This window comes from Chlorocebus sabaeus, chromosome 13, assembly GCF_047675955.1.
Source record: "Chlorocebus sabaeus isolate Y175 chromosome 13, mChlSab1.0.hap1, whole genome shotgun sequence".
In the NCBI taxonomy this organism is placed as follows: domain Eukaryota; kingdom Metazoa; phylum Chordata; class Mammalia; order Primates; family Cercopithecidae; genus Chlorocebus; species Chlorocebus sabaeus.
Genome location: NC_132916.1, coordinates 12,262,625 through 12,278,069, shown reverse-complemented (window position 1 = coordinate 12,278,069; position 15,445 = coordinate 12,262,625). Strand labels below are relative to the sequence as shown.

At 42.0% G+C, this 15,445-nt stretch overlaps 1 protein-coding gene across 2 annotated transcripts in view; it reads left to right on the top strand.

Annotated features, from left to right (window-relative positions):
• TULP4 (TUB like protein 4) overlaps positions 1-15,445 on the top strand; it is a 277,080-nt gene that overhangs the window by 176,368 nt on the left and 85,267 nt on the right. For both annotated transcript variants that reach the window (XM_073022299.1, XM_038001150.2), the window contains exon 3: positions 4-132. In XM_073022299.1, coding sequence (XP_072878400.1) covers positions 4-132 — 129 coding nt within the window. The remainder of the gene's footprint in view (positions 1-3; positions 133-15,445) is intronic.

Here is a 15,445-nt window from a genome sequence, read left to right as displayed (position 1 = left end):
TAGGTTGTGCTGGTGAGGTGGAATGAGCCCTACCAGAAACTGGCCACGTGTGATGCGGACGGAGGCATATTCGTGTGGATTCAGTACGAGGGCAGGTGGTCTGTGGAGCTGGTCAACGACCGCGGGGCGCAGGTGAGTGGCAGGCGCAGCTCTGCCAGTGAAAGGCTGCGGGGTAGAGAATGCCCAGACAGGCATTCCAGAGCAAGCGCGTTAGCACCACACAGCAGCCCGTGCTCCAGAGCTATGGGGAAGAGAAATCAATCAAATTAGAATCCTGTGGCCGGGCGTGGTGGCTCACACCATGATCCTAGCACTTTGGGAGGCCAAGGCAGGTGGATCACGAGGTCAGGAGATCGAGACCGTCCTGGCTAACATGGTGAAACCCCATCTCTACTAAAAATATAAAAAATTAGCTGGGCATGGTGGTGGGCGCCTGTAGTCCCAGTTATTCAGGAGGCTGAACTTGCAGTGAGCCGTGTACTCACTAGAGTGCTCACTAGGTGCTCACTAGAGTGCAGTGAGCACCACTGCACTCTAGCCTGGGTGACAGTGTGAGACTCTGTCTCAAAAAAAAAAAAAAAAAATCCTGCTTTTCATTTCTCTTGCATATGTCACTGATAAAAAGAGAGTGTAGGATCATGCCTCCTTTTCAACTGTGCTGCTGTTGTGAGAACTCTCCAACTTTTAAACTTTAATTAGATCTGTGAAATCATTTTTTACCCTTCAGTGTTACGATTCCATGTTAAATTTGGGGCCTCTGGCATATCACTGTTTTGCTCCCTTTGAAAGGTATCTTCCCTGTGTTGTTATCTCATCGGTCTCATGGAGAGCTTCACCTGACTTCTCATAACCTGCTCTACAAGGGAAGGGGGCTACAATCTCTTCCGTAGGTTTCAATCAGCACAGCCACCTGTTGTCATCTTCCAGCTCTTCCTTTCTGATACAGTTTGCCTCTGCTCTCAGGAAACAGTTGTACCCAGGACACCTGCTGAGCTGCACTGTTTCTAGTTCTCCCATAGATTGTTCTGGTTTATGGGACAGCTTCATGGTGCACTTTTTGTATGGGTTTAAGGACACAAGTTTGAGCAGGCAGCTCCCATCCTGGGGACTGTACAAAACTGTAACTTAAGAACCTGAGTCCTCAGGGGGTGTCAATTAATAATTAATGAGAGGTTTCTTGGACTATTTTAACTCTCAGAATGATTTCCTTTTGGCTGCCTTTCTGTATACTTCTAAGGTACTTGGATTCTCCTCCTTCCCTCTCCCACCTGTTGCTTAAATAAGCTGTGAGCTTCCCAAGCTGCAGATCAGTCAAGTGACCTAAAATTACAATGAATGAAGATACTATTATCAGTGGCTGTTAGCAGGCTCACAGAAGACCCTGTGTAAAAACAGCGTTCTTTTTTTCTGAGTTGATTTGGTAGAGTCAATGTAATAATATTGACTGACTGATAAGGCCTTACCAGTTTCCTTCAGGCCTCCTTACAGTGAGAAAAGGAAGAGACAGAGCGTGCCCTGTGACCATTAACTGGCCTTCTTGAAGGAGAGCCACAGATGTGGACATCTTCCTGTGGGTGGACATGTGATCAAGAGCACGAGCTCCGGAATCAGACAATGTCGGCCATGAATCTCACCCCATGACTTGTGTAGGAGATACTTCCCTGTGTCTCAGTTTTCTTATTTGTAATGTGGGGGCCATAATGTGCCTGCCTCAGGATCACAGAGGATTACATAAGACTGTGTATGAAAAGTGCCCATGGCACTGCCTGCATCTTATCACAGTACCACCTTATCTAGCACAGAACTGCCCTGCCCTGAAGCAGTAGCCATAGGTCATCACCAAAGTGAGTTTCAGGCCTTGAGGTAGCAGCTTTTCATGGTTTTCTGTGAAATGGACGCCTCTCCGAGTTGGCCTGTAAAGGTTCTGAAATGCTGTCATTCTTCCATTAACCAAAGCATGGGATTCTTTTCCCTAGAAAGGCCCAGTGATGAGGTGAGACATGTCCTCAAATTTAGGGTGACCAGAGAACTTGAAATCACTGCTCAGAGGAAGAAATGGAAGGGGATCAAGGATAAACGCCAAATGAGGGAGCAAGGATAAACGCTAGAGGAGTGCTTGGCTTTTTTATGCGTTACATCTTTCAGTCTCCAGGAACCCTGTTCTGAAAATATCGTTATTCTCAGTTAATAGAAGAGAAGAATCCAGGTTGGGAGTTCAGTAACTTGTCCAAGGAAGTTCATGGGTGGTAAGCCAGAATTCAAACCCTAGTTTGTTTGAGTCTGTAATGCCCCACCACATTATCATGCTCCCAAACAAGAAAGGATTTTCTCTTTTGTTGGAAATGCGTGTATTCGTAGTGTAGTTATATGCTGCATAATGACGTTTCAGTTAACACAGACTGCATATACAATGGTGATCTCATAAGGTTATAATGGAGCTGAAAAATTTCTGTCACCTAGTGACATTACAGCACGACACATTCCTCGTGTTTGTGGCGTTACTGGTGTGAACAAACTTACTGTGATGCCAGTTGTATAAAAGTGTAGCACACCATTCTCCTGCCTCAGCCTCCCAAGTAGCTGGGACTACAGGCGCCCGCCACCACTCCTGGCTAATTTTTTTGTACTTTTTTAGCAGAGACGGGGTTTCACCATGTTAGCCAGGATGGTCTCCATCTCCTGACCTCGTGATCCACCCGCCTCAGCCTCCCAAAGTGCTGTACAGGCGTGAGCCACCGCGCCCGGCCGCTTCTACTTATTTGAAAAAAAGAAAGTTAGCAGTCTCAGGCAGGCCCTTCAGGAGGTATTCCTGAAGAAGGCATTGTTATAGGAGATGACAGCTCTGTGGATATGTTATTGCCCTTTGTGTTAGGGTTCTCTAGAGGGTGGAACTAATAGGATAGATGTCTATATGAAAGGGAGTTTATTAGGGAGAATTGACTCACACAATCATGAGGTGAAGTCCCACCATAGGCCGTCTGCAGGTTGAGGGGCAAGGAAGCCAGTGGTGGATCAGTCTGAGTCCCAAAATCTCAAAAGTAGGGAATTTGACAGTGCAGCCTTCAGTCTGTGGCCGAAGGCCTAAGAGCCCCTGGCAAACCACTGGCGTAAGCCCAAGAGTCCAAAAGCTGAGTAACTTGGAGTCTGATGTTCGAGGGCAGGAGGCATCAGCATGGGAGAGAGAGGAAGGCTGGAAGACTCTGCAAGTCATTCTTCCATCTTCTCCTGCCTGCTTTATTCTAGCTGTGCTGGCAGCTGATTAGATGGTATCCAACAGATTGAGGGTGGGTCTGCCTCTCCCAGCTCACTGACTCAAATGTTGTTAATATCCTTTGGGAACACCCTCTCAAACACAGCCAGGAGCAATACTTTGCATTCTTCAGTCCAGTCAAGTTTGACACTTAATATTAACCATCACAGCCCTGAAGATCTTCCAGTGGGACAAGATGTGGAGGTGGAATCATCCTGACCCAGTGTAGGCCTAGGCTAATGTGTTTGTGTCTTAGTTTTTAACAAAAACATTTAAAAAGAAAAAAAATATTCATAGAAAAAGCTTACAGAATAAGGATATAAAGAAAAAATATTTTGGTATAGCTATATAATATGTTTGTGTTTTAAGTGTTATTACAAAAGGATCAAAAAAAGTATCAAACTTTTTGAAAAATTGAAAAGTTTAAAAAGTAAAACAGTTACAATAAGCTAAGGTTAATTTATTATTGAGGAAAGAACCATTTTTTAAATAAAATGAGTGCAGCCTAAGTATCCAGTGTTGATAAAGTCTGCAGTAGCATACAAGGTAATGTCCTAGGCCTTCAGTTACTCTCCACTCTCTCTCTGGCTCACCCAGAGCAACTTCCAGTCCTGCAAGCTCCGTTCATGGTAAGTGCCCTTTATAGGTGAACCATTTTTTATCTTTTATACTGTATTCTTACTGTGTGTTGTCTATGTTTAGATAGCTTTAGTCACATGAATACTTGCCATGGTATTACAGTTGCCATGTGTACAGGTTTAGTCACGTGTACAGGTTTGGAGCCTAGGAGCAATAGGCTGTCCCACACAGCCTAGGTGTGGAGGAGGCTCTACCATCCAGGTTTGAGTAAGTGCACCCTGTGGTGATCACACAAGGGACTTGCCTAATGACATACTTCTTAGAATGTATCCCCATTGTTAATCGACATGACTGTATACCACAAGGAGCTCAGGCTTCATTACCATTAAAAGGCCCACCCCACCAGCCAAGCAGTGCCGCCAGCACATGGATTCTCCTAGCAGGAGCCTCTGTGAGCAGGGGCCCTCTGTCATCTCCGTAGCAGCTGTGAGGTCACCACCACCCGGCACTTCCCTTGTGTTTCTTTCCATTGAGAGTTTGGAGCAGATATTAGAAACAAGAAAGGGAGGATGAGTTTAGCCCTGGAGGCAAATGAGCTTCCCTGGGCCACAGAACGTCTGGAAGCACCCAGAATCTCACAAATGCCTGCTTACCAGGTTCGACTAAAGTAATTACTGTATGTTGTGATCTCATTTAGAGTTTTGTTTACTTTTGCCGTTTGGAACTCAGATTTTTCAAATCTTAGAACCCGTTGAACAACCGTCATCATTAAACACTGGCATTTTGGGGGAGGCTTGGCTGCCTTTAATCGTCTTGGAGTCAGATCTTATCCAACTAAAAGGACACCACACACTGGTGACGTTGGATCACTGGTCAAGGTAGTGGTGGCTTTGTGCACCTGGAAAAGTTCTGTGGCTTAGAAGAGGAGTGTCCTTGAAACCAGCTCAGAGAAAAAGACTACTTTTTAGAAGAAATGACAGATTATCTTCATTATATAGCATGACTTTCATTGTCACAAAGAAATCATACATTTGGCAAAAGCTAAGAGATGCTTTAACAGTTTCTTTTTCAGGAAATTATTAAGAGTCCTTTATTTCAAAAATGAGTTTGGAACAGTACACGCATTATTTTACAGTATTAGTCACCAGGGGCGGCTGTACCAGGCACACACACACTGAGACAGTCTGATGAAAAGCTGCCTGGGTCAATGGCATGGTCAGTCTGCTGCTCAGCTTCAATTAATCCCTGCCTGAGAACTCTCTTTAGTAAAGCAAGAGCATTGCAACCTTCTGCAGTTGAAAAACAACCACAAGAACTGGAGTTTCTGCCTTTTTGTTTTGTTTTGTTTTTTAGAGACAGGGTCTCTCTGTCACCCAGGCTGGAGTGCAGTGGCGTTATCTCGGCTCGCTGCAACCTCTGTCTCCCGGGTTCAAGCAATTCTTGTGCTTCAGTCTCCTGAGTAGCTGGGATTACAGGCATGCACCACCACACCCGGCTAATTTTTTGTACGTAAAAGAGAGGTACTAAACCCTGTCTCTTCTAAAATAGAGACAAGGTTTCACCATGTTGCCCAGGCTGTTCTTGAGCTCCTGGGCTCAGGTGATCCACCTGCCTTGGCCTCCCAAAGTGCTGGGATTACAGCTATGAGCCACCACTTTTTTTCTTTTCTTTTTTGTTTTTTGTTTTTTTAAGTAATTTGATACTTGGTTTTCTCTGGTTTTGTTTTTCCAGTCGTGATATATTCTTATCACTTTATGTTGACCTAATAAACCCAAATTTGGCCAAGTGGCTAGTTGGGAGACTGAGTCAGGAGGATCTCTTGTGACCAGAGTTCAAGATCAGCCTGGACGATATAGCAAGACCTCATCTCGACAAAAATAGTTTTAAAATTAGCTTGGTATGGTAGCACCACCCTGTAGTCCCAGCTACTCGGAAGGCGGCAGCAGGAGGATGGCTTGAGCCCAGCCATTTGAGGCTGCAGCGAACTCTGATTGTGCCACTGCGCTCCAGCCTGGCGACAAAGCAAGACCAAGTCTCTAGACAAATAAATAGAAACCCAGTTAGTTCATGTGAACGTCCTCTATTACCAATTTTTTTGTGTGATGTCAAATTGCTGGTATGTCTAAGAAGCTTCTTTTTACTGGCTATGCGTTTTGGCTATTGATTAAGGAGATTTCCCAAAATAGTTTTTTCTTTTAGTACAAATCTTTTTTAAGATACGTAGTTAAAATGCATATAAGTAAATAGCATTATCTTTGCAAAATGAAAGAACTCTTAAATTTTATTCCGGAATGCAATGCATTGTTTCTGAAAAACATTGTTTTATGTTAATGAGAAAAACCAGACAGTATAATTGGTTGGAACATAAAGTCATTGAAGCCAAGGTTCTGAGTTTATCTGAGGAAACAACTTTTTTCAGTAATCTGAAACCAGCTATTCAAGAGCTATCTCACAAACCATGCCATTGTCATGATACAGACATTGCTGATCACACTGTCATGCACGTCCGTGTGAAGAGACCACCAAACAGGCTTTGTGTGAGCAATAAAGCTTTTTAATCCCCTGGGTGCAGGCGGGCTGAGTCCGAAGAGAGAGTCAGCAAAGGGAGATAAGGGTGGGGCCGTTTTATAGGATTTGGGTAGGTAAAGGAAAATTACAGTCAAAGGGGTGTTTTCTCTGGCGGGCAGGAGTCGGGGTCACAGGGTGCTCAGTGGGGGAGCTTTTTGAGCCAGGATGAGCCAGGAAAAGGACTTTCACAAGGTAATGTCACCACTTAAGGCAAGGACCGGCCATTTTCACTTCTTTTATGGTGGAATGTCATCATTTAAGGCAGGGGCAGGGCATTTTCACTTATTTTGTGATTATTCAGTTACTTCAGGCCATCTGGGTGTATACGTGCAAGTCACAGGGGATGTGATGGCTTGGCTTGGGCTCAGAGGCCTGACACACACAACATAAACCCATAAACCCTGCTTTAAAAACAGCCAGAAGTTCATGTTTTTTTGGTGTTTGTTCACTTATTTTCTCATTACCTGAAATGTCATATATCCATTAATACCATAGATTTTTTTAAAAGCTAAATGTTTGTAACTATAAGCAACAGTGAAGATTATTGATAGCATTTGTTTTGTTAGAAAAGATTAAAAAGAAACACAATGTAGGACAAACTGAAAAACCAAGGTGATAGAAAATAGGAACAAACATAACACTAATTAGAATAAATGTAAATAGATTAAATTTACCAATTAAAAGATAAAGCTTAGCAGATTATATTTGTAAAAATCTAGATAACAGTATATACTGTTTAGAGCCATACCTCAGACTTAAGGACATAAACAAATTTAAAGGATGAGAAAGATATATCTTGCAAATACCAAGAAAAAAAATAAAGCTGATGTAACTGTATATTAGTATCAGATAAAGTAGATTTGAAGACAGAAAGCATTATTTGGTAAGCTGTAGTTTACCAAGCATATATTTTTAATATGTATACACTTACTAATAGCATCACAATAAATAAAGGAAACTAATAGAACTGAAAGGAAAAATTGATAAATCCATTGACATACTCAGACATTTTAACGACAGTCAGCAAAGATGCAGACGATCTGAGCAACACAATTAACAAGCTTGACCTAAAGGACATTTATAGGTTCTTAATTCACCAATTGGAGAACATTTTTCTCAAACACGGAAGGGTTATAAAAATTGATGTTCTAGGACAAGATTCTGCAAACCTTTTCTGTGATGGGTCAGATAGTAAATATTTTAGATTTTGTGGACCAGGAGCCAAAATTGAGGATATTATATAGGTATTATATAACAAGAGGAAAATCAGATTTTTATTGAGAAAATTTAAAATTTGATTTATGAACACTGAAATTTGAATTTTATGTAGTTTCAAATAACAAAATATTCTTCTTTTGATTCTTTCTTCTGAACCACTTAAAACCATTCTCAGTTTGTGGGCCATACAAAAGTAGGTGACAGGTCAGATTTGGCTCACAGGCCATAGCTTGCCAATCCTGTTCTAGGACATCAATAAAAAACAGATTTCCAGTGTCACGTTTTATAATTATAGACCATGGTCTCTGAACACAGTGCAACTGGGTTAGAAGTTAATAATGAAAAGATAACAGATCCCTGTCTGTTTTTGTTGTTTGTCTTGTGACCGAGTTTCACTCTTGTTGCCCAGGCTGGAGTGCAATGGTGCTCACTGCAACCCCTGCCTCCCGGGTTCAAGCGATTCTCCTGTCTCAGTCTCATGAGTAGCTGGGATTACAGGAGCCTGCCACTACACCTGGCTAATTTTTGGTATTTTTAGTAGAGATGGGGTTTCACTATGTTGGCCGGGCCGGCCTCGAACTCCTGACCTCAGGTGATCCACCTGCCACAGCCTCCCAAAGTGCTGGGACTACAGGTGTGAGCCACTGCGCCCGGCCTGTTTAGACATTTTTAAATGTATTGTTAAATAGCTCATGATTTAAAGAATATATTTAATAGACATTTATAAAATCCTAGATATAAATTATAATGAAAACATTATGCCAACAAAAAGAGTCAAACTCTGTAAAATATTTGAAGAGATTTATTCTGAGCCAATTATGAGTGACCATGGCCCGTGACACAGTCCTCAGGAAGTCCTGAGAACATGTGCCCAAGGTGGTTGGGCCACAGTTTGGTTTTATACACTTTGGAGAGGCATGAGACATCAATCAAATACATTTAAGAAATACATTGCTTTGGTCCAGAAAGGCAGAACAACTCAAAGGGGATCCGGGAGGTTCCAGCTATGGTGAATTTAAGTATTTTCTGGTTGACAATTGGTTGAGTTTGTCTGAAGACCCGGGATTGATAGGAAGGTAATACTCAGGTTAAAATAAAGATTGTGCAGCCCAAAGCTCTTTTCAAGTCTTTCTGTGGATGTCGTTAGAGACAGTAGGATGACAAATGTTTCCTATTCAGATTTTAGGTAGTCGCCTTAGAATCGGGAGGGGTCTGGAAGAAAAAGATCTAGCGACATTAGTAGAGATTCTTTACCGATGCAAACTTTTCCCCACAAGAAACAGCTTTGCAGGGCCATTTCAAAATATGGCAAAGAAGCATGTTTTGGGGTAAAATATTTTGATTTTCTTCTTTGTCTTGTAATGTTATGCCAGAGTCAGGCTGGAAAGGAAATGGTGATATATAGGGTTAAATAAAACCCAGCCTATCTGATGACAATTTATGATTTGTAGGGCATGCCTCCCAAGACCCCTGAGATAGGAATTTGGGCAAGGTAAAAAAAAAAAAAATCAAGAGTTTTTTCCTTAATTATATACCAGAATTTGTGAGATATGCTTAAAGTGGTGCTGTGAGATAAATGTGTATCCTTAATTACTTATATTAGCAATAAAACTGTGATCATTGGTCAGATAGGTATTTATCTTAAAACATTATTAATTGAACAGGAGAGTAAATCCAATGAAAGAAAAAGTAAGAAATAATAAAAATGAAAGTGAAAATTAGTACAATAGACAAAAAATGATAAGGTAGAGATCAACAAATCCAAAAATTTGTTCTTTGGAAACAAATCAACAAAATAGACAAATTGCTTGCAAAACTGATCAAGAGAAAAAAAGAGAACACAGAAATAATTTTGTGAATGGAAAGTTGAGCATAGCTATAAATAGAGATTAGAAGGTAACCAAACGTAATTATAAGATCCATAGGTAGTTCAATGGGGGAAAGATAATCTGTTCAACAAATGGTGCTTAAACAACTGAATTATCTGTGTTTTTTAAAAAGAAAACCTTGATTCTCACCTCACACCCTGCGTAAAAATTAACTCCAGATGAATCATAGACAGAAGTGATACGGCTCCAGTGAGTGGAGGAACACCAGGGTTCTTAGTCCTCAAGCCAGTTTAGATAAAACGACCCGGACACATGTGGAGTGGTTTTAAGGAGTGGAGAGTTTAATAGACAAGAAGGAAGAGATGCCCCCATACAGAGATAGAGGGAGAGGAGGCTCCAAAGCTGAAAGAGGAGGACCCCAAGTGCACTGGATACCAGCCAGGTCTATATGCAGAGGCTGGAGGAGGTGTCTGTTTTGCATACGGCTCAGGGGATTGATTTGACCAGGCATGTCATTCAAGTAGCCAGGGAAAACAGTGGCCCTCCCACCCTAGCCTTTTAATATGCAAATGCAGGGCGCCAAGAATGTTCTACTGGGGATACGTGAGGACAGCCATGTTGCCAGGAACACCTGGGACAAGGGCAAGAAGGCCGCAGGAATTGCCATGTTGAGTGGACCCAGTTTCTAATGGCCTTCAATTGCATAGCAAAGATTGCCAGCCTGGCTTTAAGAAATTTACAGGCTCAGGCCTGTAATCCCAGCTCTCAGGGAGGCAGAGGCGGGAGGATAGCTTGAGCCCAGGAGTTCGAGACCTGCCTGGGCAACATAGCAAGACCCCATTCTCCACAAAAATGTTTAGAAAAAAAGAACAACTTCGCAGGACCCCTTTTCCTCTCTGCCTAAAATAATTTTTCAATAACTCCTACAACATAAGTGTAAAAGCTAAACTTCTAGAAGTCTTTGCAGCCTGGGGCTAAACAAAGATTTCTTGAATTGGATGCAGAAAGCATGATCCATAAAAGAAAAAACTTGATATTGGACTTAATCGAAATGTAACGATACGAAGTCACAATTAGGAAAAATAAGTTTTGGTGTTCTATTACACAGTAGAGTAAGTATAGCAAATAACAGAGCATATTTCAAGATTCCTAGAAGAGAAAATTTTGAGTATTGTTACCACAAAGAAATGATAAATGTTTTTTGTTTTTGTTTTTGAGGCAGAGTCTCGCTCTATCACCCAGGCTGGAGTGCAGTAACTTGATCTCGGGCTCACTGCAAGCTCTGCCTCCCGGGTTCATGCTATTCTCCTGCCTCAGCCTCCCGAGTATCTGGGACTACAGGCGCCTGCCACCATGCCCAGCTAATTTTTTTTTTTTTTTGTATTTTTAGTAGAGACGGGGTTTCACTGTGTTAGCTAGGATGGTCTCCATCTCCTGACCTTGTGATCTGCCTGCCTCAGCCTCCCAAAGTGCTGGGATTGCAGGCGTGAGCCACTGGGCCCGGCCAAAATGATAAATGTTTAAAGAGATATGGTATTAACTCTGATTTGATCATTATACTGTGTGTTCATGCATTATACTATGTATACATATATACACTTGTTATACATATATACATTTGTTATACATATATACATTTATTATGGGCCAGTTATAAATTAATTCTTTTGAATTTAAACTTCTTCTCTTTGGAAGATACCATTTAAAAAATGAAAAGGCAGGCCGGGCGCGGTGGCTCAAGCCTGTAATCCCACCACTTTGGGAGGCTGAGACGGGCGGATCACGAGGTCAGGAGATCGAGACTATCCTGGCTAACACGGTGAAACCCCGTCTCTACTAAAAAATACAAAAAAATAGTGGGGCGAAGTGGTGGGCGCCTGTAGTCCCAGCTACTCGGAAGGCTGAGGCAGGAGAATGGCGTAAACCCGGGAGGCAGAGCTTGCAGTGAGCTGAGATCCGGCCACTGCACTCCAGCCTGGGCGACAGAGCAAGACTCCATCTCAAAAAAAAAAAGAAAATGAAAAGGCAAACCAAAGACTGGGAGAAAATATTTGAAATACACATATCTGATAAAGGATTATATCTAGAATTTATAGAGAAATTTTATGACAGAAGGTGAAAACTGGTATTTACTATATATATTTTAAATATATTTGCCTGTATTCGTGTAGTCATCCCTTGATATCCATAGAGGATTGGTTCCAGGACTTCCCACAGATACCAAAATTCACGGATGCTCATGTATATGGTATAATATTTGCATATAATCTTTGTACATCATCTTGTATACTTTATTTATTTATTTATTTATTTGTTTGTTTGTTTGTTTTGAGATGGCATCTCACTCTGTGTTGGAGAGCAATGGCTTGATACTGGCTCTGCCTCCCAGATTCAAGCAATTCTCCCGACTCAGCCTCCTGAGTATCTGGGACTACAGATGCACATTACCATGCCCAGCTAATTTTTGCATTTTGAGTAGTGACGGGGTTTCATCACGTTGGTCAGGCTGGTCTCGAACTCTTGACCTCAAGTGATCCTCCTGCCTTGGTCTCCCAAAGTGCTGGGATTACAGGTGTGAGCCACTGCGCCCAGCCCATCTTGTATACTTTAAATCATCTCTAGATTACTTGTAATACCTAATACAATGTAAATGCTAAATAAACAGTTGTTATATTATTTAGGGATAATGACAAGGGGGAAAAAGCATACATGTTCGATACAAATGTAATTTTTTCCAATTATTTTTTATTCAAAGTTGGTTGAATTCATGGATACAGAATCCATGGGTACAGATGGCAACCTGTATGTGGAAAGGGATTTGAACAGATATACTCCAAAAGATGTGTAGATGATCAGTCAACACATGAAATGATGCCCAACATATTAGTCATTATGGAAATGCAAGTTAGAAAGACAATGTCATACACCTACTAGAGTAGTTAAAATTAAAATGACTGACAGGCCGGGCGCGGTGGCTCAAGCCTGTAATCCCAGCACTTTGGGAGGCCGAGACGGGCGGATCACGAGGTCAGGAGATCGAGACCATCCTGGCTAACACGGTGAAACCCCATCTCTACTAAAAAATACAAAAAACTAGCCGGGCGAGGTGGCGGGCCCCTGTAGTCCCAGCTACTCAGGAGGCTGAGGCAGGAGAATGGCGTAAACCCGGGAGGCGGAGCTTGCAGTGAGCTGAGATCCGGCCACTGCACTCCAGCCTGGGCGACAGAGCGAGACTCCGTCTCAAAAAAAAAAAAAAATGACTGACAACAGGCCTGCCGTGGTGGCTGACGCCTGTAATCCGAGCACTTTGGGAAGCTGAGGCGGGCGCATCACCTGAGGTCGGGAGTTCAAGATCAGCCTGACCAACATGGAGAAACCTCATCTCTACTAAAAATACAAAATTAGCCAGGTTTGGTAGCAGGCACCTGTAATCCCAGCTACTTGGGAGACTGAGGCAGGAGAATTGCTTGAACCGGGGAAGCGGAGGTTGCGGTGAGCCAAGATTGTGCCATTGCACTCTAGCCTGGACAAGACGAACAAAAAACTGTCTCAAAAAAAAAAAAAGAAAAGAAAAACAGCAGATGCAAGTGTGAAATGACATAACCACTTTGGTTTTTTGAGACAGTGTCTCACTTTGTCGCCCAGGCTGAAGTGCAGTGGCGCGATCTTGGCTGTCTGCAACCTCCACCTCCGAGGTTCAAGCGATTCTCCTATCTTAGCCTTCTGAGTAGCTAGGATTACAGGCACTGACATAACCACTTTGGAAAACGGTTTCGTAATTTCTTATACAGTTAAACATACATTTACCATATGGCCCAACAGTTCCACTCCTAGGTATTTACTCAATGAAATGAAATCATGTGGCATAAAAAGTCTTGCACATGAATGTTCATAGTAATTTTATAATAACTGAATGCTGGAAACAACCCAGCTGTCTAGCAGTTTGTTTTGACTTTGTAGTTCAGGGGTACATGTGCAGATTTGTTATATAGGGAAACTTGTGTCATGGGGGTTTGTTGTACAGGTATTTTGTCACCCGGGTGTTAAGCCTTTAGTTATTTTTCCTGATCCTCTCCCTCTTTTCTGCCCTTCATCTTCCACCCTCTGATAGGCCCCAGTATGTGTTGTTCCCCTCAATGTGGCCATGTGTTTTTGTCATTGTTAAGTGAGAACATGCTGTATTTGATTTTCTGTTCCTGTGTTAGTTTGCTAAACATAATGGCCTCCAGCTCCATCCGTGTTCCTGCAAAGGACATGATCTCGTTCTTTTTTTTTTTTTTTTTTTTGAGGTGGAGTCTTGCTCTGTCACCAGGCTAGAGCGCAGTGGCGCGATCTTGGCTCGCTATAACCTCCATCTCCCTCCCGGAGTCAAGTGATTCTCTTGCCTGTAGCTGGAATTACAGGCTTGTGCCACCATGCCCAGCTAATCTTTGTATTTTTAGTAGAGACAGGTTTCACCATGTTGGCCAGGATTCTCTTGATCTCCTGACCTCGTGATCTGCCTACCTTGGCCTCCCAAAGTGCTGGGATTACAGGCATGAGCCACCGCACCTAGCCTGATTTCTTTTATGGCTGCATAGTATTCCATGGTGTATATGTACCACATTTTCTTTATCCAGTCTACTATTGATGGGCATTTAGGTTGATTCAATGTCTTTGCTGTTATAAATAGTGCTGCAGTGAACATACATGTGCATGTGTCTTTATGACAACCATTTATAGTCCTTTGGGTATATACCCCGTAATGGGATTGCTGGATTGAATAGTAGTTCTGTTTTTAGGTCTTTGAGGAATCACTACACTGTTTTCCACAATGGGTGAACTAATTTACAACCTAACCAATAGTGTATAAGTGTTCCTTTTTCTCTGCATCCTCTCCAGCATCTGTTATTTTTTGACTTTTTATTTTATTTTATTATTACTTTTTTTTTTCTTTTTTGAGATGGAGCCTTGCTCTGTCGCCAGGCTAGAGTGCAGTGGCGCAGTCTCAGCTCACTACAACCTCCACCTCCCAGGTTCAAGCAGCTCTCCTGCCTCAGCCTCCCAAGTAGCTGGGACTACAGGCACATGCCACCACATCCAGCTAATTTTTGTATTTTTAGTAGAGACAGGGCTTCACCATGTTGGCCAGGATGGTCTCGATCCCTTAACCTTATGATCTGCTTGCCTTGGCCTCCCAAAATGCTAGGATTTACAGGCGTGAACCACCTTGCCCAGCCCTATTTTTTGACTTTTTAATCATAGCCATTCCAACTGATGTGAGATGATATCCCATTGTGGTTTTGATTGCATTTCTTTAATCAGTGATGTTGAGCCTTAAATAAATATGCTTGTTGGCTGCATGTATGTCTTCTTTTGAAAACTATCAGTTCGTATTTTTTGCCCACTTTTTAATGGCATTGTTTTCTTGTAAATTTGTTTATCCTTATAGATGCTTTATATTAGACCTTTGTCAGATGCATACTTTGTGAAATTTTTCTCCTATTCTGTAGGTTATCTTTTTACTTTATTGATAGTTTCTTTTGCTGTTCTGAAGCTCTTTAGTTCAACTAGATCTTACTTGTCAATTTTTGCTTTTGTTGTGATTGCTTTTGGTATCTTCATCACGAAGTCTTTGCCCGTTCCTATGTCCAGAATGGTATTGCCTAGATTGTCTTCCAGGGTTTTTATAGTTAAGTCTTTAATCTTGAGTTGATTTTTATATATTGTATAAGAAAGGGATCCAGTTTCAATATTCTGCATATGGCTACCCAGTTATCCCAGCACCATTTACTGAATAGGGAGTCCTTTCCCCATTGTTTGTTTTTGTCACCTTTGTCAAAGATCAGATGGTTGTAAATGTGCAGCCTTATTTCTGGGTTCTCTGTTCTGTTCCATTGGTCTATGTGTCTGTTTTTGTACCAGTACCATGCTGTTTTGTTTACTGTAGCCCTGTAGTATAGTTTGAAGTCAGGTAGCATGATGCCTCCAGCTTTATTCTTTTTGCTTAGGACTGCCTTGA